At 36.9% G+C, this 22975-nt stretch overlaps 1 protein-coding gene across 1 annotated transcript; it reads right to left on the bottom strand.

Moving 5' to 3' along the window:
• Positions 1-16551: 16551 nt before the first annotated feature.
• LOC131858155 (uncharacterized) lies at positions 16552-17226 on the bottom strand. Its single transcript, XM_059211241.1, has one exon. The coding sequence runs from the start codon at positions 17224-17226 to the stop codon at positions 16552-16554; it is 675 nt and encodes a 224-aa protein (XP_059067224.1).
• Positions 17227-22975: the final 5749 nt, after the last annotated feature.

The following is a 22975-nucleotide window of genomic DNA, read 5'->3' as shown; positions in this document are numbered from 1 at the left end:
AAACAAAAGAATATCCTTTTGGGTCAATTTGATTGGTTAAACCAATTTAGACTATTTGAGCAACTTCTCACTCAATCTCCTTATCATAGTGGTATCAGAGCCTTAGAAAGATTCAGGTGAAAAGAGAAAACAAATTGACTTAGGATCAATCGAATCCTTAGAAGCAAACATGGTGACTAATGTTGAGCTAGCCAAGAAGGTCGAAGACCAAGAAGTAGAAAATAGAGCACTCAGAGAGAGGTTGGAGCAGCTAGCAACAAAACTAGTTGAAGTTGAAGTTAAGACTAAAGAAGTCCATGATAAGGTTGGAGATAAGGGAAAAATGGTGGCAATAGAAGATGAGGTTCCCATACCTGATCTTGTTCTTGAGCAAGAACCATTCTTGAAGGCTTTGAGAGCCATGAGTGGTAGAACCTTAGAGGGAGTGGCTCTTTTCAGTGGAAAGATGGATCCTGATGCTCTTATAGAATGGATTGAAGGCCTAGAAAACCATTTTGAATGTGATGGAATAACTGAAGCACAAAAGGTTAAAGTAGCAAAATCAAGGTGGAGAGTGGCAGCCTTAACTTGATGGAAGTTAATCCAAGAGGAAAGGGCAAAAGAGGGTAAGCAACCAATAGCCACCTGGAAAGAAATCGTAACCAAAATTAGAGAACCCTATCTTCCTGAAGACTATGAAATCCAACTACATAGAAAAAGACATAACTTGAGACAAAAAGACTTAGATGTCAGTAGCTACACTGAGGAGTTTCAAAAACTATGTATGAGATCCAAGGTAGTAGAGGATGAGAGTATAAAAGTAGCAAGGTATTTGAATGGACTGAGATGAAACATACAAGAAGATATGAGTTTGTTATGTCCACAAACAGTTCACAAGTGTTATCAACTAGCACTTAAAGTGGAAGAGAAGAACAAGAAAAATCAAGAACAAAGCAACAAAGGAAGAGGTAGGGGTAGAGATGGTAGAGGCCATAGAGGAATTTTTGGTGGGAGAGGAGATCAAAGGTCCCAAGGAGAATCCAAACTTATTAAGCAAAGTGGGGATTCATATAGTAAGAGCAACTATAGAGGAAGGGGATCTAGCAACCTAGGTAGAGGTAGATCTAGTGGACCAGGAAGAGGGTCCTACTTCTCCACCATGAAATGCTACAACTGTCAGAAGTTGGGGAACCCTGCCTACAGATGTCCAGAGAAACCCACTTCATCACAAGGAGGTGAAAGAAAAGTGAATTATGTGCAAGAAAGTGCAGCAAGCAACAAAGCACATGAACTGAGCTTAACATCAGAAGATGGTGAGAGTTTGATGATGAGAAGAGTCTTGATAAAGGAGCCAATCAAGGAGGAACCTATTCAAAGAAGGTCATTATTTAGAATTAAGTGCAAGATCATGGGAAATGTATGCAAGGTGGTCATTTATTCAGGATCCACATATAACATAATTTCAGAAGAAGTAGTGAGGAAACTCAAACTAGAAAGAATCCCTCACACACATCCCTATAGAGTCACATGGTTGAATAGAGAGCAACATGTTCTTGTCAATGAACAAACATGGGTGGAATTCACTATATGAGGGTATCAAGATAAGATCTTATGTGATATTCTTCCAATGGATGCTTGCCATCTACTCCTTGGTAGACCTTGGCAATTTGACAGGAAAGCCATACACAATGGTGAAAAGAATTCCTACTCATTTTAGAAAGATGGTGTTACATACAAAATTCAGTCTATAAATGGAGAGAAAGAGGGAAACAGTTCAAAGAATCATAATATTTTGATAGTGAATGAGAAAGAGTTTATTAACACACTTGAAGAGGGTAAAGGAGTGGGATTTGCACTCATAGTGACACCCAAGGAAGAAAAGAAGGAGAAGGTTGAAATACCACAAGAAGTGCAACAAATACTTGATAACTTTAAAGAAATTATCAGGGATGGTACACCTGCAACCTTACCACCTCCTAGAGCCATTAGCCATCAGATAGACTTCATACCAGGAGCCTCTTTACCAAATAAAGCAGCCTATAAGATGACACCTTGACATAACGAAGAAGTGGCCAAACAAGTGCAAGAACTCCTAGATCAAAATCTGATAAGAAAATGTATAAGTCCTTGTGCAGTACCTGTCGTTTTTAGCACCTAAGAAAGGAGGTACATGGAGATTATGCACATATTCAAGAGCCATTAATAGAATCACTATCAGGTATAGATTTCCTATTCCAAGGATTGAGGATTTGATGGATTGTTTGGGAGGTGCAAAGTATTTCACAAAAATTGACCTCAAGAGCGGTTATCACCAGATGAGGATAAAAGAAGGTGATGAATGGAAAACAACCTTCAAAACAAATGAGGGTCTTTATGAGTGGCTAGTTATGCCATTTGGTCTTTCTAATGCCCCAAGTACATTCATGAGACTTATGAATGAAGTGTTGCATGATTTTATTGGTAAATTTGTAGTGGCATACTTAGATGACATACTAATTTTCAGTAAAGCTAAAGAAGAGCATTTGAAGCATCTTGAAATTGTTTTGAACAAATTATATGATGAATAACTGACAATCAATTTGGAAAAGTGTGATTTTATGAAAGAAGAATTGGTTTATCTTGGATTTGTGATCTCAGGTGGAGATTTGAAAATGGATAAAACCAAGGTGGAAGCCATCACAAATTGGCCTACACCCAAATCAACAAGTGATGTCCGAAGTTTTCATGGCTTAGCACAGTTCTACAGGAAGTTCATCAGGGGGTTTAGTGAAATTTGTGCACCAATGCTTGATACTATAAAAGGTGGAGCTAAGGTAAAGTTTCAGTGGACAGATGCACCAAATAAGGGGTTTGAACTTTTGAAAACCAAGGTTTCTTCTCAACTAATGCTTATACTTCCTAGTTTTGACAAGTTATTTACTATTGAATGTGCTGCTAGTAATATTGCAGTAGGTGTCGTGTTGAGGCAGGATAATAGACCTGTAGCTTTCTTTAGTGAAAAGTTGAATGATGCTAAAAAGAAGTACTCTTCCTATGATTTGGAACTCTATGCTTTAGTTCAACCACTTAGAAAGTGGAGACATTGTTTGCTTCCAAAGGAGTTTGTTGTTTATACAGATAATCAAGCTTTGAGTTTCTTGAATTCATAAGATAAGTTAAATCATAGGCATGTTAAATGGGTTGAGTACTTATAATCATACACTTTTACTCTTAAGCACAAGAAAGGACAATGCAATAAGGTAGCAAATGCTTTGAGTAGAAGGTTTCTAATAGTGCAGGAAGTACAGGTTCAGAGTATTGGCATAGAATGCTTCAAGGGAATGTATCTCGATGATGAAGATTTTGCAGCCATCTATAAGGTTTGCCAAGCATTTGATAATTCTTTTCATAGTGAATATGTTGGTTATACTTTGCAAAATGGTTTGTTGTTTAAAGGTGGGCAGATATGTGTTCCTAAAAGATCAATGAGGGAGAATCTAATTCAATAAAAGCATAATGGGTGTTTGAGTGGACATTTTGGTCTCAACAAGACATTGGAGTTGGTGCAATGGTTCTATTATTGGCCTAAAATGCAGCGAGATGTCGGAAGGTATGTGGAGCAATGTATGGTTTGTCAGAAAGAAAAAGGTAATACTTCTAATACTGGTCTTTATCAGCCTCTTCCAATTCCTACAAGGCCTTGGGAATGTGTTAGCATGGATTTTGTAGTAGGCTTACCTAAGACTCAAGCTGGTTTTGATAGTATTTTTGTGATTGTGGATAGATTTAGTAAAATGGCACACTTTATTCCTTGCAAAACTACACACGATGCTAGTCATATAGCCTATTTGTTCTTCAAGGAAGTGATTAGAATCCATGGATTACCTTCTAGCATTGTTTCCGATATAGATGTTAAGTTTCTTGGCCATTTTTGGAAGACATTGTGGAAAAGATTGGGTACTAATCTTTCTTTTGGTTCAGCTTATCACCCACAAACTGATGGCCAAACTGAGGTGATCAATAGGACTCTCGGAAACCTCTTCAGGTGTTTGACAAAGGAATATGGCCAAAGTTGGGATCAGCTCATACATCAGGCAGAATTTGCATATAATGATAGTGTTAACAGGTCAACTGGTAAGAGTCCCTTTTAGATTGTTTATGGTATGCACCCAAGGGGTGTCATGGAGTTAAGGGATCTTGGTAACATGCAAAAAAAGAGTGGTACATCATATGACATGGCTCAATCAATGAAGGAAGTTCATGAGCAAGTGAGAAAGACTCTTCAGGATACCTTAGAAAAAGTGAAAGGTAGAGTAGATGCATCAAAGAGGGATGTTCAATTTTTAGTTGTGGACTTTGTGATGGTGCATTTGAACAAGTCTAGATTGCAAAAGGGATTTCCCAGCAAGCTCCAAATGAGGCGGATAGGTCCTTGCAAGATATTGGCTAAGTATGGTTCTAATGCATATAAAATTGATTTGCCTACTGATCTTTCTTTGTCTCCTATTTTCAATGTTTCAGATTTGGTGGAATTCAAAGGTAAACTTCCTAAGGAGGATGATAGAGTTTCAGATGTTCTCAAGTCACTTTCAAACTTGCCTTTGCCTCCTCCATCCATTCCTCAAGCTAAACAGGTGTTGGACTCAAGAGTTTACAAGAAGACTCGCCATCAAGTGTACAAGACTCGCCATCAAGTGTACATGGAGAATCTCATTAAGTGGAAAGATAAACCACTTTCAGAAGCCACTTGGGTACATGAGTCTAATTTCTCTAAGTTTGGAATTCCTTCTTCTTTTTTTCCTCCTAGAGTCACATGACTTCTTTGTCTTTGGGGGAGTATGGTGCAGGAGCACCTAGGTTTGCTTATACTCTCCATTTTTAGTATTTTCATGCTTAAGTTTTTGTGAGTCTTGTAATAGGTTTTGAATGTTTTTATAGGTATTTTTTAGTCATTTCATAAGTGTTTTATCTCATTTTATGCTTGAGAGATCAAGTTTTGCTTCTTAAAGTTTGAGTTGTCAGTTTTCTGCTCCTAGGCCAAATAAGGCTAAAAAGTGGAAAATCGCCTTATAGGCTTAGCCATGATTTGGAAAGCATTGAAAAATGTTTATAAAGTGTTTTTAGTCATTCCTAGGTGATTTTGGAAGGTTGGTTGTGTTAGTTTTCTCAAATTGCCACTTGGAGCAACAAAAGTTGTCATTCTTGCTTGTAAAAGTTGTCATTTTGGACACTTTTTGTAAAAAGAAGACAAAAATGCCTTATGTCTATACAAGACTTGATAACCACCTCCAAATTCTATTTATATTCCTCCCTCTTCTTGGTATAGTGTTGGCTTTTGTACTTTCAATCAAAATCAATTCAAGAGCAAACAATTTTCTATCTTTTCTCATGTTTTGAGCTGCATTTGTATAGCAGTTTGTACTGGGGCTTATCATTTTTGTACTGTACCTTTTGGATAGCGATCTTGGTGTATATTCAATGCACTTTATGTAATTTCTTTGCAGGTTGTGCATTTGGAAGTTGGTTTTGTAAAATTGTTTCATTTTTGCTCTTTGACTGTCGTGTCAAGGGTTTTGGCCTCCAAAATGCATCAAATTGTCTCATTATAGGTTTGGGCTCCCAGAAAAAAACTTAGACAAGTTTTATTGCTCATTTATAGTGTAAATAATTCATGTTTTGGCCAGGGTTGTGCAAAAGAAGTGCTTTTGAGTTCATGCTAGGCAAGTTGGAGATGGATTTGGCTAGCAATGTGAACAAAGACTCAAACAAGTTTGTGCTCAAAGGTAAATTGAGTGAAAAAAATTAAGGCAGAGGTCTGCACTAGTTTCCTTGGAGTTTTAGATGTATTTGGAGCTCCAAACAATGTGTATTTCACCTTGCAAGTGTGTTGAGTTATAGTTGGCAGCAAGTACCCAATTTTGGGGTATTTAATGTCTTTTTTATTCTAAAGTTGATTGATGAACATACCCATGCTTGGGAAACTTGTAACGGGTGCTAAAAATGTTTTTTAGAGGTTTATACATGCATTGGTGAAGTTTCCTTGAAAGTCTAACCTTTCAAAGTGCAGAAAAACAATGAATTAGCAGTGAAAGTGAATAAAACAGACATGTTTCAGTTTGCATAGCAAGTGTTTGATGAAATGTCATGCAGGGCAGAGTTGGATTATTGTTCTAAATGATGTGGTAGAGGTTATACAATAATTTAGAAGCTTGGTTTGTGGTGTAAGAGTGAGTTCCTTTGTTGCATGAACAAAACCCTCTAAAAACCCTACTTCTTTGCCTCAAAATGTGGACAGTCATAATACTGCCCTCTCAGGAGCTAAGACCTCAAAAATATTTGAGTTTGGATCTTGTATAAACCTTCCAAGTCAGGTTCCTAGGTTGTCTTGGCCATAATTGCACCATATAATCAAATTTCACTCCAATTAGGCCTCCACAGGCTAGTAGCCTTTTAGCCCTATTTTCACTAAAAGTTGAATCCGATTGCCCCAAGGGTGTATGAACCTTCCAAACTTCTGAAAAACTGTTGAAAGACATACAATGGACCTATTTTAATCAATTTTGATAGTTACGACATAATTTTGGGGTGTGGACCTATGGTGGAGGATTTGAGCAATATTGAGGAATATAAGCTTGAGCAAGGGAGTATAACACACAATGGGGTGGTTGCTTGAGAAGAGGTGTGACTTTGCAAACACTAATTGAACATAAACAAAAACATGTCCTTTTGGGTCCATTTGGTTGGTTAAACCAATTTAGACTATTTGAGCAACTTCTCACTCAATCTCCCTATCATTCAAAGTCTCCAGTATGCATCCTTTAGGTTGCAGCTCTTTGTTAGTCCATCAGGGACAGTGGTGTGGCACCCTGGTCCTGGTCAGTTTTGTTCAATTTGTAGTATCAAGTACACATCTAAAATCCTCCCCCTTTCATGCTTTCAGTGTCTCAGTTTTAGATCTGCAGGTTTGTGTTATTATGAGTTCATTTATGCTTCATTCTTTATCTCCTAGCCTAGTTGATCATTCAAACCCTATTTTTTCTCATCATTTGCAACAAGAATAATAGAAACCCTAAGAGGTAATCCTTGGCTCTCTCTTTCTCACAATAAGTAGCCAAAGTGATCTACCTCCCTAGGCTCTTTCATATTCCCAATGTGTTGGCAAAAGTGGGATTAGGTCCTAGCCTCCCGATCTTGCTTTTCCTGCCCCCACAGTAAGAAAGATGCAATTCCTTCAAGTAAAGGGAATATACTCTAGGTGGTGACCTACACTCAATTGCCCGAGGCAATAGAGTATCAATATGGTCTATTTTATCTTCCTACCTATTTATCTTTATATCTTTCTTTCTTAGTTTTTCTTCTGACACTTCTCTCTCCCTTTTCCATTCTTCCTCCCTCTTTTCTAAGAATTTCCAAAATTCAATAGAAATTGAGGCCTAGGAAAATGAGGGTGGATTTTGCTTACTTACCATAACCTTTATCCTTTGCTCCTCTTTATTCACCTTTTTAGTAGTTTCGACCTAGTTCACTAACCCAGATGTAGTAGTCCCAATAGGTTCTTCAAGGTGGATTTGTTGATGGTTAGAAGCATCTCCAATATTTAGGTCAATCTAACTCTCTCTAGAGTGAACTAATGCTTCTTCTTCTGCACCTTCTTCTTCATTTGCAGCTTCTTCTTCTTCAACTGCTTCTTCTTCTTCTTCAGCTGCTTCTTCTTCTTCTTTGCCACCTTGTGTCTATGTTTCTGGCATGATCTGAGTAATATTATGAGCTACATTTTTTGTTTCATAAAATGCCACATCTCTTGAATCCTCTTTCGACTCTTCTTCTAGCAAGTTATCTGAATGAGACATTTCTTGCTCTTGTTTTTCTTCCTCACTAGAGGAGGAATATGGAGATGGAATTATAGGAGAATGCCTTTGAGGAGGTTCTTCCTCTTCAATATCAGAGCTTTGAATATCTATTTTCTCTCTTGCAACTACTTTACCCTTAAATTTGTTTTTCAACCTATGACTGGTCCTTGTAGGTCATTTTTCGTGGAGAAGTTTTTTCTAATTTTTTCCTTTTCTAGCCAAATTGGTTTGCTTTAGCAGTTGGTTTCTTTATTTTCTGCATTATAGCAGGAGTTTTATATTTCTTCTCTTTTTGCTTTTCAAAGACGATTGTTTGTGGTATCAGCTCTTTCAAGGTAACTCCAGGGAGCTTATCCTTCTTCTTTCCCTTAACCATTATTCTTTGTGTTTTCTTCTCCTTATTTTTACCTTTAGATGTAAGCCCTTGTGCTACAGGGGTTTTCTGTACAACCCTTGGAGTAGCACCCTCACCCTCACTAGGAGAGTTTTCACTAAGAATTTTAGTAGGTTTGGAGGATGGAACACCTGCAGCTTCTCCAATGCTAGGAATCTGCCTTAATGGTCGAGCCCTAATTATATCTAGAAAGTCTACCCACTGCATTCTAGGGTTGGTTTCCACTAGGGTTTGTTCAATCAATAACTAAATACAATAGTGATGGGAAACAGACTAAGGGTTATCTTTTTGTATTTGAGTTGCCATCTATTTTGGTATGTTATAAAGAGAATTGGGGACATTCATACATCTACCATGCCTCAAATGATTTAGCAATCTAAAATGTACAGAGTGCAATTGAGACTATCTTCCTTCACATGTGATATACTGTAAAGTGGAAAATTGGATCCTAGTGACTCCCCACCTAGGAAAGAGAAAGGAAGCCACTAGGATGATTTTCACTTGGGAGGAACTTTACATTCAAAAGAGGGGTTGAATCCACTAGATCCAAATCTGAGGGAAATAAGGATGTGAATTCTAAGTGGATTGCAAGTGGTTGAAGTGTGATTTACCTTCTTTTGTAAATGAGAAAGTTGACTTGTTGACTATGTGAAAAAGAGAGGGGAAATGAGTGAAATGAGGTGCTACCAGTTCAGGATCACGCTGTGACTTTGAATCTAAGATAATTAAACTGACGTAGATCTGCCCTGCAAATTTGGAGAAAAGTCATCGGGACCATGGCAGGAATGTACATGGTTCGCCACAAAATCCGTGAAACAAAAAGTGTTCTTCAGTTTCTGCAAATGAAGCCCAAACCTGCAATTAAAGCTATGCACCTGCAACCTACACACAAAAGAGAGAAGAAAGGGGGGTTGTGGATAGGGGTTTGCCTCATTCAAACCCCGGTTGAGGAATCAACCTAGAAATAAAGTAATTGCAAATGCTTGAATGTAAACAATGGAGATATATACCTTGTAGATCTGCAACTTGTTGATGATGATTGCTTTGCTTCTTGGATGTAATCACAAATGTTGTATGAAATGGCATGTAACATGACAAACCCCTAACACACACACATGCTTGCAAATGAATGTTGTAATGTTGCTCCAATGGATGAATGAAGCAAACTTGGATGTTTGAATGCTTGATGATGACCTTGAAATCTTGTATCTTCTCCTTGTGCTCTCTATCTCTTATCATATGTTCCTCTATCCATGAATGAGGGTATTGAATTCCTTTTTATACATTCCTCAAGGATTAATTTTCAACCACCAAAGGCCAACAAATAGGAATTGCAAACCCCGAAGATAAGAAATGCATAGGAGATCGGGTAGACTGAACATAGGACCACCCTAAGGGGTGAGGACAGGGGCGTGACACCCCTGTCCCACGGGGGACAAGGGTGCCACACCCCTATCCTTCCCTATATTGGGGCCCAGACAGGGTCTAAAGCATACACAAGACATGAAGGAGGAAGAGAGAAGGGTTGGAAATGTAGAAATAGGTCCCAGTTAGGGAAGATGTCTTCGCTAAGGTGAGGACCCCAAATGTGGTTAAAATTGCAAGGGTCGTAATTTTATGAGACTACATTTAGCCCCCACTTTAGCGGGAGTATGGCTTATGCGACTACTGCCGATAAAGTAGAAGAAAGAGAGATGGAGATGAGAGATGCAGAGAAAAACCACAAGGAGTATGAGACACCACTAATATTGTGGAGCAAAAAGCCCCCAATCTTAGGGTCTCAACTCATGCCAACACATGCAAGAGCACACAAACCAAAAAGGCACAAAACACACACAAAAACAAAGACAAAGCACAAAAAGACACACTACAAGAACAAGACAAACTAACTAGTCGAAGAGATCTCGAGCTCAGATGTCACAACAACTAATCAGGACACAAAGACCAATTCCATCACATAAACATGAGCGATCACATAAAAGAGAAAAGCTAACATCATCCATGAACTATCAATAGTAAAACTATGAGTTCATGAGAGGAATAAGAGAGAGAACATGAATAGACACTTTGGTGATCCATGAGAAGAAAGGCAAAGAAGAAAGAAATCATGGATGTCTCACCCCTAAAAATAGGTGATCCATGGAGAGAAGGACATGGAAAATCTCACCCCCAGAGCTTGCCTAGGTGATCCATGTAGAGAGAGAGAGTGAGAACACCGTTAGTTCCACTTAACCTCATGCGTGTGTATGCTAGTGAGGTTCGAAGTGCCTCATAGGAGTCTATGCCCGAGTATGCTACAACTTGTATAGAATGTATACTACAAGTGTTAAGAAAGGTGTGATATCTTTCTCTAAGAGATCATGCTCTGGCTCCAAGAATAATCACCTTGTATAAAAGAAAAGTGGCGTCATCTCGCTCTAAGAGACTGTGCTCTAGTTCCAAGAATAACCCATTGTACAAGAGAAAAGTGATGACATCTTTCTCTAAGAGGTTTCCCTTTGGTTCCAATAATGTCTATTGTACAAGACAAGAAGAAGTGAAGACATCTCGCTCTAAGAGATCGTGCTCTGGTTTTGAGAATAACCCACTGTACAAAAAGTGACGACATCTTGCTCTAGGAGGTTTCCCCCTGGTTCCAATAATGTCTCATTGTTTAATGCATGAGAGAAGTATAGTACAAAGGAAAAGTGTGGGTGCCCCCTCCTTAAGATGTCAACATAGGCTAATGCTGATATCTTAAGGAAACTATAACAAGGATACCTACCTTCATCACAAAGAAGATATCCACTATGCAACAATGTCATAAATCCAAGCAAGAGAGGGAATACTATTCAAGCAAGGATAAGATAGTTGAAAAGAGATTTATTACTGTAAGTGTAAAGATGATCCTTGGAGGAGAAGAGATCTTTGTTCAAAAGACATCTACCCCCAAGAGGAGTTGTCTTAGACAAATATAACATCTTCTAGAACAAGAAAAGGAAATAATGAGAATGAAATCCTTCCTCCTATTTCTAGGTGAAAGGGATTCTTGATGAGGGATGACTCACGTTTAGCCCCCATAGGGATGGTTGGATTTATCATAGATGTACATAACCAAGTGTAAAAGAGGTCGTAGTCAAGGAGTAACACTTCTTGTATACGAGAGAATCCTTAAGTCAATAACCAACAATTCTACTCAAGGAATGACATCAAGTAATAGAACTCACACCAACCACTTAATAGGGAAAAAGTGGATCCCTCAAGAAAGAGAGAGAGAGAAGGATCATTGCCCCCTAAGCTAAGGTACAATGAGAAGAACTTACACAACCTACTAGAGAGATTGAACATAAGCAAATGTGCAATGAATTTACATGAACAAATGCAAGAAAAGACATTAGTAAATGTAAAATACACATCTCAAGACATGGTAATATTTGAAAAGAAGAGAGAAAAAGAATCATACATTCCCCAAGGGGGATTAGGCATAAAAGCATACCATTGTAAGAAATGATAATCATATATGAAAAATTCAGCCCCTAAAGGAAATAATGATAAAAGGGAAAGAAGTGAAAATCCTTGCCCCCCAAGTGAGGAGAACAAGGAGAAATATTACACACGTTTTGATGGTGATTAGTTTCAAGAGACATGTCATCCTAGTGGAACAAATCCTTTCAAGGAAGGGATACATACTTCACAAGAGATCATTCCCTACTAAGAGGCATATCATACTTGTGAATAATTGAAACCATTGAAGAGGTAAGATTTCCGAGAGAATGAAGGAAAGAGAAGAAGTGCATTAATCATTGAAGATGCCCCTCTCCAAGCAAAGAGGAAAACCAAAGAACAATTACATGCTCACCTAGGAATAGCCCTATGCAAGAAAGATATCTAATAATGAATAATACACAAAGATAGAGATAAATGTATAGAAAGAATAAGAGAAATAGACTTCATGTTGCTGCCCCAAAGTATGTTAAAGTAAAATACTACCACCACTAATGAGAAAGAGCCCCCATTACACGGGCTAATTATGCCATAGGGTGAAGAAAAACATGAAGGGAAAGGAAGTGCTAAGGCACGATGTTTTTACCAAGAAATACAACTAGATCCTCTGTGAGACAAATGTGTGCAAGATCATATTTTAGTTGAACAAATTTCTTAAATGCATAACATTTTCCAATAGAATGTGAATATAAATGATGAAAAATGCAATATTCAATACCTCTCACTTGCTTAAGATTTTTATTTTATTTTGAGGAGGAAAGGAAATGTTCTTGTCATATTTCAGTCTCCAATAGATTCTTGCAGCTAATCTGTGAAGATGGTAAATATCATCTTCCCATGAAGAGGAAGGTTAGTTAGGAGAAAAAGTTTCATTATCCACATTTCTAATTTTTCCACTATCTATGCTATCTTGAATAGATTTTTGAAAATCAGGGCAATCATTAGCATTATGGCCATGGGTTTGATGAAATGAACAAAAAAGATGCTTTGAAGAAGAAGCATTCTTGTGGGCTCTCTTGATTTGTTGATTTTGAAGGTAATCTTTAAAGTTTTGAAGTCTAAATAATTCATCCATAGAAAGAGGGGTACCACTTCCTAGGCCTCTTGTAGTAGTTTGTGTAAGAGGGTTTATAGGGACACAAATTCCATGCTCAAATTTTCCAATTCCTTGTCCTTTAAAACCTTGTTTTGTGATTATATGAAAGCCACGACTATAAGAATGTTGCAATTGACTAGATGGAGGAACAAGATCATGAATTTATTTGAAATATGTTGTGTAAGGAGGTAGAAACGGATTTATAAATGAAGGAAGAGTATTCTCTGTAATAAGAATCTCTTTGCTTTTATCAAGCTTATCCTTTTTGCAAGATTGAGGAGGAACATCTTCATCATCTAAAAGGTCATTTTTAGTGATTTCTATGTGAGGGGAAAGCTCATGAATAAAATGCATGACATCACCCTCCCTACATAGACTTTGATGGTGAAGATAGGTCTTAGGAGAATAAGGAGGATCTAAAGATGTAAGAATGTTGATGTTTTCATATTGCCCCCCTTGATCAAGGGTGTGTGTAGAAGAAGAAGAAGATGGATCCATATTAATTTCCAATGCTTGCTCTCTTGTAGAAAGATCATTGGGTAAAGCATTAGATCTCATTTCTTTCACACAAGACACCCTAGGAGAGGTACAAAGATTAGGATGTGTAGGTTTAGGATCTACAAAAGATTTAAGATGATTAACATAGGAAATGCATTTTGTTAACATCATCATAATGCAACATAAATGATACATGAAAGCTTTGAGATCTAATAATTTAGAAATCATAACAACACAATATGACCAAGTGCTATGAAGAAAGAGAAGCAATAGGAAATGGAAGAAACTCTTATCTGACACATGATAAATATATACAAAAATTAATGTAATCACGTGTGAAAGAACAAGTAAATCCAATTTATTAATTGCCATTAAAAGTCTCTCAAGTGAAAGTTGAATTTGCTGGAAAAGCAGATCCAAAATTAGGACTTTTTTGTGAAAATTAATTTTAAGATTTGAATTTGATGAATTTTGAATTTGTGTTTGCCCTTAGAGAGTGTTATAATTGATAAAGTACGTTGATTTTATGGATCTGAGCAAAAAAATACAGTCAATTCCATCTCTCAAAATTTCGGGAAAAAAGTTGAGGACCGTGGCGGGAACGCACACGGTCCGACCAACTTATTTCAAAAATTTCAGGGATGATAGAGATTATGATTTTAATACGGAATCCAAAAAAATAGTTGATTTGGAGATGTCTAGATAGGTCAAAATTGCAGTCAAAGATAAAAAATAGAAGAATCTTAAAAATTAGGGTTTTATGATTTAACCATTGAATTTTCAAAATAAAGAAACAAATTTGAATTGTAATTTTGAAATAGAAATTAGATCTGGAACAAGCAATAAATTTTTTACAATTCACAAGCTTAATTTTCTCAAAATGAAAAATTAGGGTCGTTATGCAATTAACCTCTAAAATTTACAAATAGATCAAATTTGAAAATGAAAATTTGAAATTCAAATTGCAATTAATTAGATCTAATAATGCAAAATCAGAATAAATGTGTAAGACGTTAGGTTCACCAAAATGTAAAGTGGAAAATTGGATCCTAGTGACTCCCCACCTAGGAGAGAGAAAGGAAGCCACTAGGACGATTTTCACTTGGGAAGAACTTTACATACAAAAGAGGGGTTGAATCCACTAGATCCAAATTTGAGGGAAACAAGGATGTGAATTCTAAGTGGATTGCAAGTGATTGAAGTATGATCTACCCTCTTTTGTAAATGAGAAAGTTGACTTGTTGAATATGTGAAAAAGAGAGGGAAAATGAGTAAAATGAGGGCCTACCAGTTCGGGATCACGTTGTAACTTTGGATCTGAGCTAATTAAATTGATACAGATCTGCCCTAAAAATTTGGAGAAAATTCGTCGAGACCGTGGCGGGGATGTACATGGTCCGCCACAAAATTTGCGAAATGAAAAGGGTTCTTCAGTCTCTGCAAATGAAGCCCAAACCTACAATTACAACTGCGCACCTACAACCTACACATAGAAGAGAGAAGAAAGGGGGGTTGTGGATAGGGGTTTGCCTCAGTCAAACCCCAGTTGAGGAATCAACCTATAAAGAAAGTAATTGCAAATGCTTGAATGTAAACAATGGAGATGTATACCTTGTAGATCTACAACTTGTTGATGATGATTGCTTTGCTTCTTGGATGTAATCACAAATGTTGTATGAAATGGCATGTAACATGACAAAACCATAACACACACATGCTTGCAAATGAATGTTGTAATGTTGCTCCAATGGATGAATGAATAAGACTTGAATGCTTGATGATGACCTTGAAATCTTGTATCTTCTCCCTATGTTCTCTATCTCTTATCATTTGTTCCTCTATCTGTGAATGAGGGTATTGAATTCCCTTTTATACATGCTTCAAGGATTAATTTTCAACCACTGAAGGTTGACAAAGAGGAATTACAAACCTCGAAGACAAGAAATGCATAGGAGATTGGGCAGACCAAACATAGGACCACCCTAAGGGGTGAGGACAGGGGCGCCACGCCCTTGTCCTACCCTATTTTGGGGCCTAGACAAGGTCTAAGGTAGACACAAGACATGGAGGAGGAAGAGAGAAGGGTTGGAAATATAGAAATAGGTTCCGATTAGGGAAGAATATGTCGTCGCCAAGGTGAGGACCCCAAAAGTGGTTAAAATTGTAAGGGTCACAATTTTATGACACTACATATACATAATAACATAAGTTATTTTTAGTGAGCCCACAGAGGTGGGAGAGACAACCAACTCGTTCCTTGCTTAGTGACATGCAGTGGAGGGTCACCATGCTCTGTAAATTGAGCTAAGCTAACCTAGCATCCTTAGTTTTAGGGAAAGGCTCTCCATCCATAGGTGGGCTTGAAACTTGTGCAATGTGTTCCTCTATGATAGGAACCCTCAATCCCTTTACTACTACCATATTATCCTTTAACGATTATGCAAATTCTACAACAATATCTTCATCATAAGTGTGCAATTTCAAAAAATAGTTTAACCATCTACAACCTCAGAACAAAGGTTCACAATCTTGATCATTTAATATCAAACTGTGATCTATAGGTTCTCGTCTGATCGGAGGACCCTCCCATTTACTGTAGTTATCACCACCTTCAAGAAAACCCTTATGTTGTAATTCAAAATATGAAGTTCTCTGTTTCCCCAAGTCTTAGGAAGAAAAAGTGGAATGTACTATGACAAGGCTTCTCAAATGTAATAGGGAATTACTTATAGTAAGAGCAATTAAGAGGGCTTCGCATAGACGTAGTTCAAAAGAAAAATTTAAATTTTACTAAATTTTGAATAGACTGGAGACTGGACTTTAAACATCGGGGTGAAGTAAAATTGACTCAAAAATCTAGTTGAGTTAACATATCTTCCTAATAATAATAATAATATCTTTTTAGCATAATCTATCCCCCCAACTGAAGTTAGACGCAATTGTCTACACATGCGTAAAGGTAGGATAAAGGAATGCAATTATAAATCTTCAAAATTAATGATATGAAAGAAAATGTGGAACAAAAAGAATGTAATCATGAAAGAAATGAAATTACTTACTTGGCTGAAGAGATTATTCCACCCACTCATAAGACTGTTGGCATGTGTGATGTGAATGAATTGTATTTTCAAATGTTCAAATAATGATTGTGATGACAAAACTGAAGATGGATGAAATGAAGTATGAGTGAGACAGAGGTGACGCGGAATGGAACGAAGAAATGAACTCCCTGTAGACATGGAGTTGTTTATTATGATTAGTGTGAATTATGGTCAAATAGATGGTGAACCCAGAGGGTCACTGTCAGTGGCTGCAGGAGGATTGCAAAGTCCTTCAAATTGAAGCATAAACTCCTCCTTAGTACTAGGCTTATAATAAAGATGAAGATGGTGGCCATTGAGTAGTAGTTTGAATCTTGCAATATCAGTAGTTGCCAGTTTGACCGCTCCATTAGCAAACACTCGTTCAAGCCACCATGTTTGTAATTTACCAAGGTTGTCTTTATATCTAGAATCATATAACAAAGTCCAGTCACTGACATGAAATGCTTTGGTTATAATATATTTATCATGCCATTTCACACAGTGATGTTGAATTAGAATTGTATTTTGCAGGGAAGATTTCCTCAATCCATCCAATTGATTGAGTTCTACTATTCTTTCCTTTTGTACTTCTGAGAGGTCCATACCCAGCTCTATTGCAATACGTAGAGTTTTGTGCTCAAACTCTATTTGCATTACTGCATTTTTTCCATACACCAGTTCAAAGGGTCTAAACCCTATAGTAGACTTTTTATGCCTGATGTTATATTCTTCTCTCATAGCAGCAATCGAGTTAGATGTGAGCTGAGCACCCCGATTTGTAACAAGTTCTCTACAAACTCCATACCTTGTAAAGATCTCTTCATATGGAAACTCGACAACTGTGTTGTCTCTTATATGTTTCATTGCCCTTAGCTCTACCCATTTTGTAAGGTAGTCTGTACACACTAGTATATAGGATTTTCCATTAGATAGGGGATCAATTGGACCTATGAAGTCCATTTCCCATTTGTCAAAGGGTTTGACAACTACCTATGGATGAAAAGGAATCTCATATGACCTTGTGGGATGACCCATTCTTTGACATCTATCACATTTCCTTGTGTAATTGACTGCATCCTTATGGAGGGTAGGACAATAATACCCTGTATTGAGTATCTTCCTTGTTGTTCTTTTGGCTACAAAATGAGCCCCACAAGGTTCATCATGGAAAGCATGTAGAATGTCATATGTTTCATCTTCCCTAATGCACCTCCTCATTACATTATCTGGTCCTGTGTAAAATAAACATCCATTGACCCAGGTATATGGAAAAAAATTCTCAATAAGAATTATTTTATCCTTTGGAGAGAAATATGAGGGTATTTTACCAATAACTAAGTAATTTTCTATATCATCATACCAAGGGATGCAGACAATGATAGCAATTAGAATTTCATCTGAGAAAGAATCATCAATGATAGGTTCCTGAGGTTGATGCATACACCTCGACAAGAAGTTGGACACTACATTTGCTTTACCTGGCTTATCTATGATAGTAATATCAAATTCCTGTATTAGAAGTAACCATCTTGCGAGCCTTCCAAAAATTATCAGTTTGTTCATGAGGTACCTTATTTATGTATGATAGATGTAAACATATACTTGGTACCTTGTTATATAATGCTTGAATTTGTTGAGAGCATATATTATTGTTAACATCTATTTTTTTGTGATAGTGTAATTTAGTTCAGCACCTTGCAGATTCTTGCTTATGTAGTAGATTGCATTTTCAATGTCTCCATCTTTCTGAGCAAGAACTCCTCCAACAACATGGTCAGATGCATCTGTGTAAATATAGAAGGGTAGGTTCCATTTAGGTCCTTGAATGACTGGTGCTTGAGTGAGTACAACTTTGAGATCATCAAAGGCCTTATCACATGTTGATGTCCATTGTAAATTTATATCTTTTAATAATAAATCATACAAGGGACTTGCAATAGTGTTGGAAATTTTGACAAACCTCCTATAGTAACTAGCATGTCCCAAAACAATATGCACATCTTTTTTCTTGATGGGAGTTTGAAGGGTTTGGATTACCTTAATCTTGGCAGGATCTACTTGAATTTTGTTAGCTGAGACATAATAACCTAATACCACTCCTTCCTGCATCATTAGAAAGCATTTCTCACTTTTCAGGGAAAGATTATGATCTTGACATATTTATATCACTTTATATAGGTTATCAAGTGCCTCTTGAAATTCATCTCCATATGTTGTGAAATAATCCATATAGAGTTTTGAGCAATTGTGGGAGATATCAACAAAGATGCTGAGAATTGCTCTCTGAAAGGTTGTTGGAGCATCACACAATCCAAATGGAAGAATAGAGTGGGAATAGGTTCACTAGGGAAAAGTTAAGGTAGTCTTATCCCGATCCTCTGGTGCTATTTGAATCTGATTATAGCCACTAAACCCATCAGGGAATGAGAAATACTTTTTCCCTGCTAAAGAATCCAAAACTTGATCAATGAAAGGAAGTGGAAAATGAACCTTTTTGGTGGCTTTGTTCAATTTCCTGTAATACACACATACTCTCCATTTTCCATTCTTCTTTGGAACAATAACCAAAGGTGAAACCCATTAACTATCTAAGATGGGGTAAATAAAACCTGCATCCAGTAGCTTTTGTAATTTGGTCTTGACAGTTTCCCTAAGAGTTGGGTTAACTCTTCTCTGAGGTTGTTTGATTGGTTTAGTATGCTCTTGGATGTAAATTCTATGTGTATATAGTTTAGGATCCAATCTGACTATATTAGTGTAGTCCCAAGAAAATACAAACTTCTTCTAATGTAACAAATCTTTCAATGATTGCTCTTGTTATAGAGAGAGATTAAAATTTATAATGAGTTGCTTTACAGAAGCTACTTCAATATGCTTAGTCATTTTTTTCATGGAAGCTTCATTCACACTTGGTATCTTTAATTCATGGGGAAGTAGGGTATGAAGGAGTACTTGAGTAATTAAATTTGAACTAGGCAACAATCTTTGTAATGGACATCCAGAATTGTTTGAAGTACCTTGTCCTGTAGCCTTCGTTGCACATGTATTATTTAACACCCGTGTTAAGACTTGATCTTCATCATAAATTTGGAGGAGAGGACTTCTATCAAGCATAATCAATTTTACCATAGACTTGGCATCTTCCTCAGGCTCATCACCTAAGTCAAGTCAGAAATTGTTCTAATTCTTCATGCGGTTGTGCAGGTGGATAAAGTGTGAATTTATTTGTACTATCTCCATTGGAAACAATCATATCTCCTAACTTGCATCCAATGTAAGCATCTGCAGTAGCCAACCATGACTTTCCCAGAATTGCTGGATATCCCCCCAAGGTAGAATTACTGAATTTATTTACTTATGTGGTGGGAATCAAGTATCTATAACCATCTACTGGTCATCTAATTTATCTAACTCTATTACTCTTTAAAAGACAACACCATCACACTTGTCATCAACATCATGTAATAGTTGATAGACGTGTAATTCCAATTTGAGTGTTATTCTATCCTTTGTCTTATATACTATTTCAAATAGATTTCTCCTTATATCATGCTTGAAGGTTATCCAATCAACCCATACACCATACTTTATACTTGATTCAACCTCCCTAATTACTTTAGAATCATAAGGAGATGAGTGTAATCAAATCTATACCAAATTTAGAACACATGTTTAACATATCTTGAGATTTGAATCATATAATTTTTTTATTAAAATCTTGGTCGGGATGCCAAACAAAGTTACTATGTTGTTGATTAAGAAATCTACCACCACCTTAGATGTTGTATTATAAATTATAATTACCTCAAACCACTTTTTGAAGCAGTTATTGGCTACTGGAATCAACTTGTATTCATTTCTAGATCTTTCTCATATCTCTCTAATGAAGTCAATTCCCCATTGATAGAAATTATCATCTACTTTGAGAGGTAAAAGGAGAAGTTCACTAGCAAATTTGAACTTATTATGAAACCTATATCAAGCACCACATTTTCTTATCATCCAAGATACATATTTGAATAACATAAGCCATTAGTATTTTCCATAGGATTTTATTAGCAATAGTTTTAGCCTTAAAACCTCTTCCACAAATACCACAATGACATAGTTTCACTATTACATCAACTTTTTGACAATCCAAGTACTTTAAAAACATCCCATCATGGTTTCTCTATAATAGTTTAAAATGGATCAATACATACCATTGAAATTGTAGCTCAAGGATTCTTTTGTTTCCTTCATTCATGTATGGTGGAAAACTCATATCCTCAAGGTAGAAAATAAAATTTGTGTGCCACATATCATCCTTAACTAACAAGAGTTAGAAACAACATCTAGACTTGTTTCATTCACTTCTATTTCTTTGATAGTGTCATAAAGTATATCCTCATACAATTCACTCATTTGGGGCTTACTTTGGTGGTTCTTCCCTCATGCCCCTGATTCTGATTGATTGTGTTCAAGCCATAGCCAAATCTGGAATCTTAGCATCTTCGTATGCTCACTAACCCAATTTGTGGCCAAGAATACCAAGACTATAGCGCTAGGTTCCATAACCCTCCTAGACTATGGTACTATGCACCATAGTCCTCCCATTTTGGGCCCAAATTTGAACCCTTAATAGTTAGAAAGTTGTTGAGTGAGAAAGTTCTCCCCAATGTCAGCCTTCTTCAAATTTTTAACATATTTCTTGAGGTTGTCTATAAATACAAGTCTCACCCCTCATTTGAACATTACTTTAGAAGGCATTTAATCCAAATTAAACAATTACAATCAAACATTTTCAAGGAAGTGAATGAGATGTCAATCATTCAAGCATCCAAGTTAATATCTATGATCAATTTTATGCGTTTCTTCCATGAGTGAAGGCATGAATGAACTCCTATTAAGAAACATCAACCTTTCATGAGGCTTAAAGACAAGAAGATTCATAGCAAAAGTACAACTTGTTAATTAGGCATTTCCTTAAGGTTTTCAACATCTACCTTAAAAGGGAAATCTCTCTTTCTAATCAATCATTGTTATATTGGAGGTTAATTCCTACTCGGGGTTTGACTTAGGCAAATAACTATATAGCCCAACACTTTTCCTCTCTTTTATATATGTATATTCCAAATATGATGGTAAGAGTTATAGTTTTTGAAAGTGTAAACAAAGATGCATATTTCCAAATTCAAAATAGGTGAAAAACCCTAGTCACTATCAACTAGCTCTAGTATCTAATAATTTTCTCTTGAAATTTCATGAGGATGATCTATAGAGAATATTGACTTAGAATTTGAGAAAGAAATTGTTGAAGATCATTCATGTTATTCAGTTACATAATACACACACACACACACACACACACACACACACACACACACACACACACACACACACACACACACACACACACACATATATATCCATTTGTATATATAAACATGTATGTTGTAATGCCATGCCAAGGAACCCTCAACAATATGATAAAAATACACATATAATGTTAGTCCCAACTGGTGCTGAGAGGGGAGGGGTGAATTAACACTTAATCAAATTTTCACAAATTAACTTTTATCTTAAATCTTCATTCATCTAAGATCCAACACTATACTTAATCACTGAAGTAAAATATGCAAGCATGAAAAGTTGACAGTGACACCAAGGAGTTATCTCGTGGAAACCCAATAGGGAGAAAACCACGGTGTGAGTAGGAACTCACAAAATTTGTACGCTTTTGGAGTATGCCTGGTTAAGAGCCATCCCTGTTAGGAGATTACAAAGACACTATTAGGTGCCACTCGGTTAAGGGATTTTGATCAAGGCTGGTTAGTACCTTTACCCTGTTAAAGGTAGCCTGGTTAGAGACTTAGAAGATTAGTTAAGATGTTACCCGGATAAGGGATTTTACAATAGGGACCTGTTAAAGTCCAGCTAGTTATGGGATTTTCATTGCAGTTGTTAGAAAGCAATAGATGGATGATCTACTGAATTATCTACTGATGGCTTGATTAGATCTCAATATGCATCCCACTCAATACACACCAGTTGTTTCTCCTCTGCACAACACCGGTTTCCTTCTTACACCTTTGACTATTCACTCGGTCGGTCACCTATCCCTCGACACTACACTTTGTCAGTCCTTTGACTTTCGGCTCTATACTCTGTCGGTCCTTTGTCCTTCAGCTTTGCTCTTAGCCAGTTCTCTGTCCTTCGGCTTTGTACTCAATCAGTTCTCTGTCCTTCGGCTCTGCACTCAGCCGGTTCTCTGTCTGTCGACTCTGCACTTAGTTGATCTACCTCTCACACACACTCAATTGTGCTAACACCTCTTAACACTTCCTCTCACTCTGCTCTTGACCTTGGATCGCCTTCAACAAGATTTCCTTGTTTCAAATTTCACGATAAAAAACTTTCTGAAAGAGCATAAGAACTCTGTATACATTTTCTAATTACACCTTTAGGTATATCCTCAATCAAATCAATCAAGGATTTTAGAAGATTTTAATTTCAAAATCTCCCACTCTTTCTCTGCGTGCCTTACAACAATTTTGCCAAGTGTTCAACCAATTCTACCACCGCATCTCCCAAAGATAGAAACTTATGAGTCATGTTCAGCCAAATAAATGCA

The sequence above is a fragment of the Cryptomeria japonica genome, chromosome 1 (assembly GCF_030272615.1).
Source record: "Cryptomeria japonica chromosome 1, Sugi_1.0, whole genome shotgun sequence".
NCBI classification, from domain to species: Eukaryota; Viridiplantae; Streptophyta; class Pinopsida; order Cupressales; family Cupressaceae; genus Cryptomeria; species Cryptomeria japonica.
The sequence above is the reverse complement of the archived record's forward strand: the minus strand, read 5'-3'. Positions and strand labels throughout refer to the sequence as shown.

Coding starts and splice junctions, on each gene's coding strand:
- LOC131858155 (XM_059211241.1), bottom strand. CDS start 17,226: ATGAAACATATAAGAGACAACACAGTTGTCGAGTTTCCATATGAAGAG.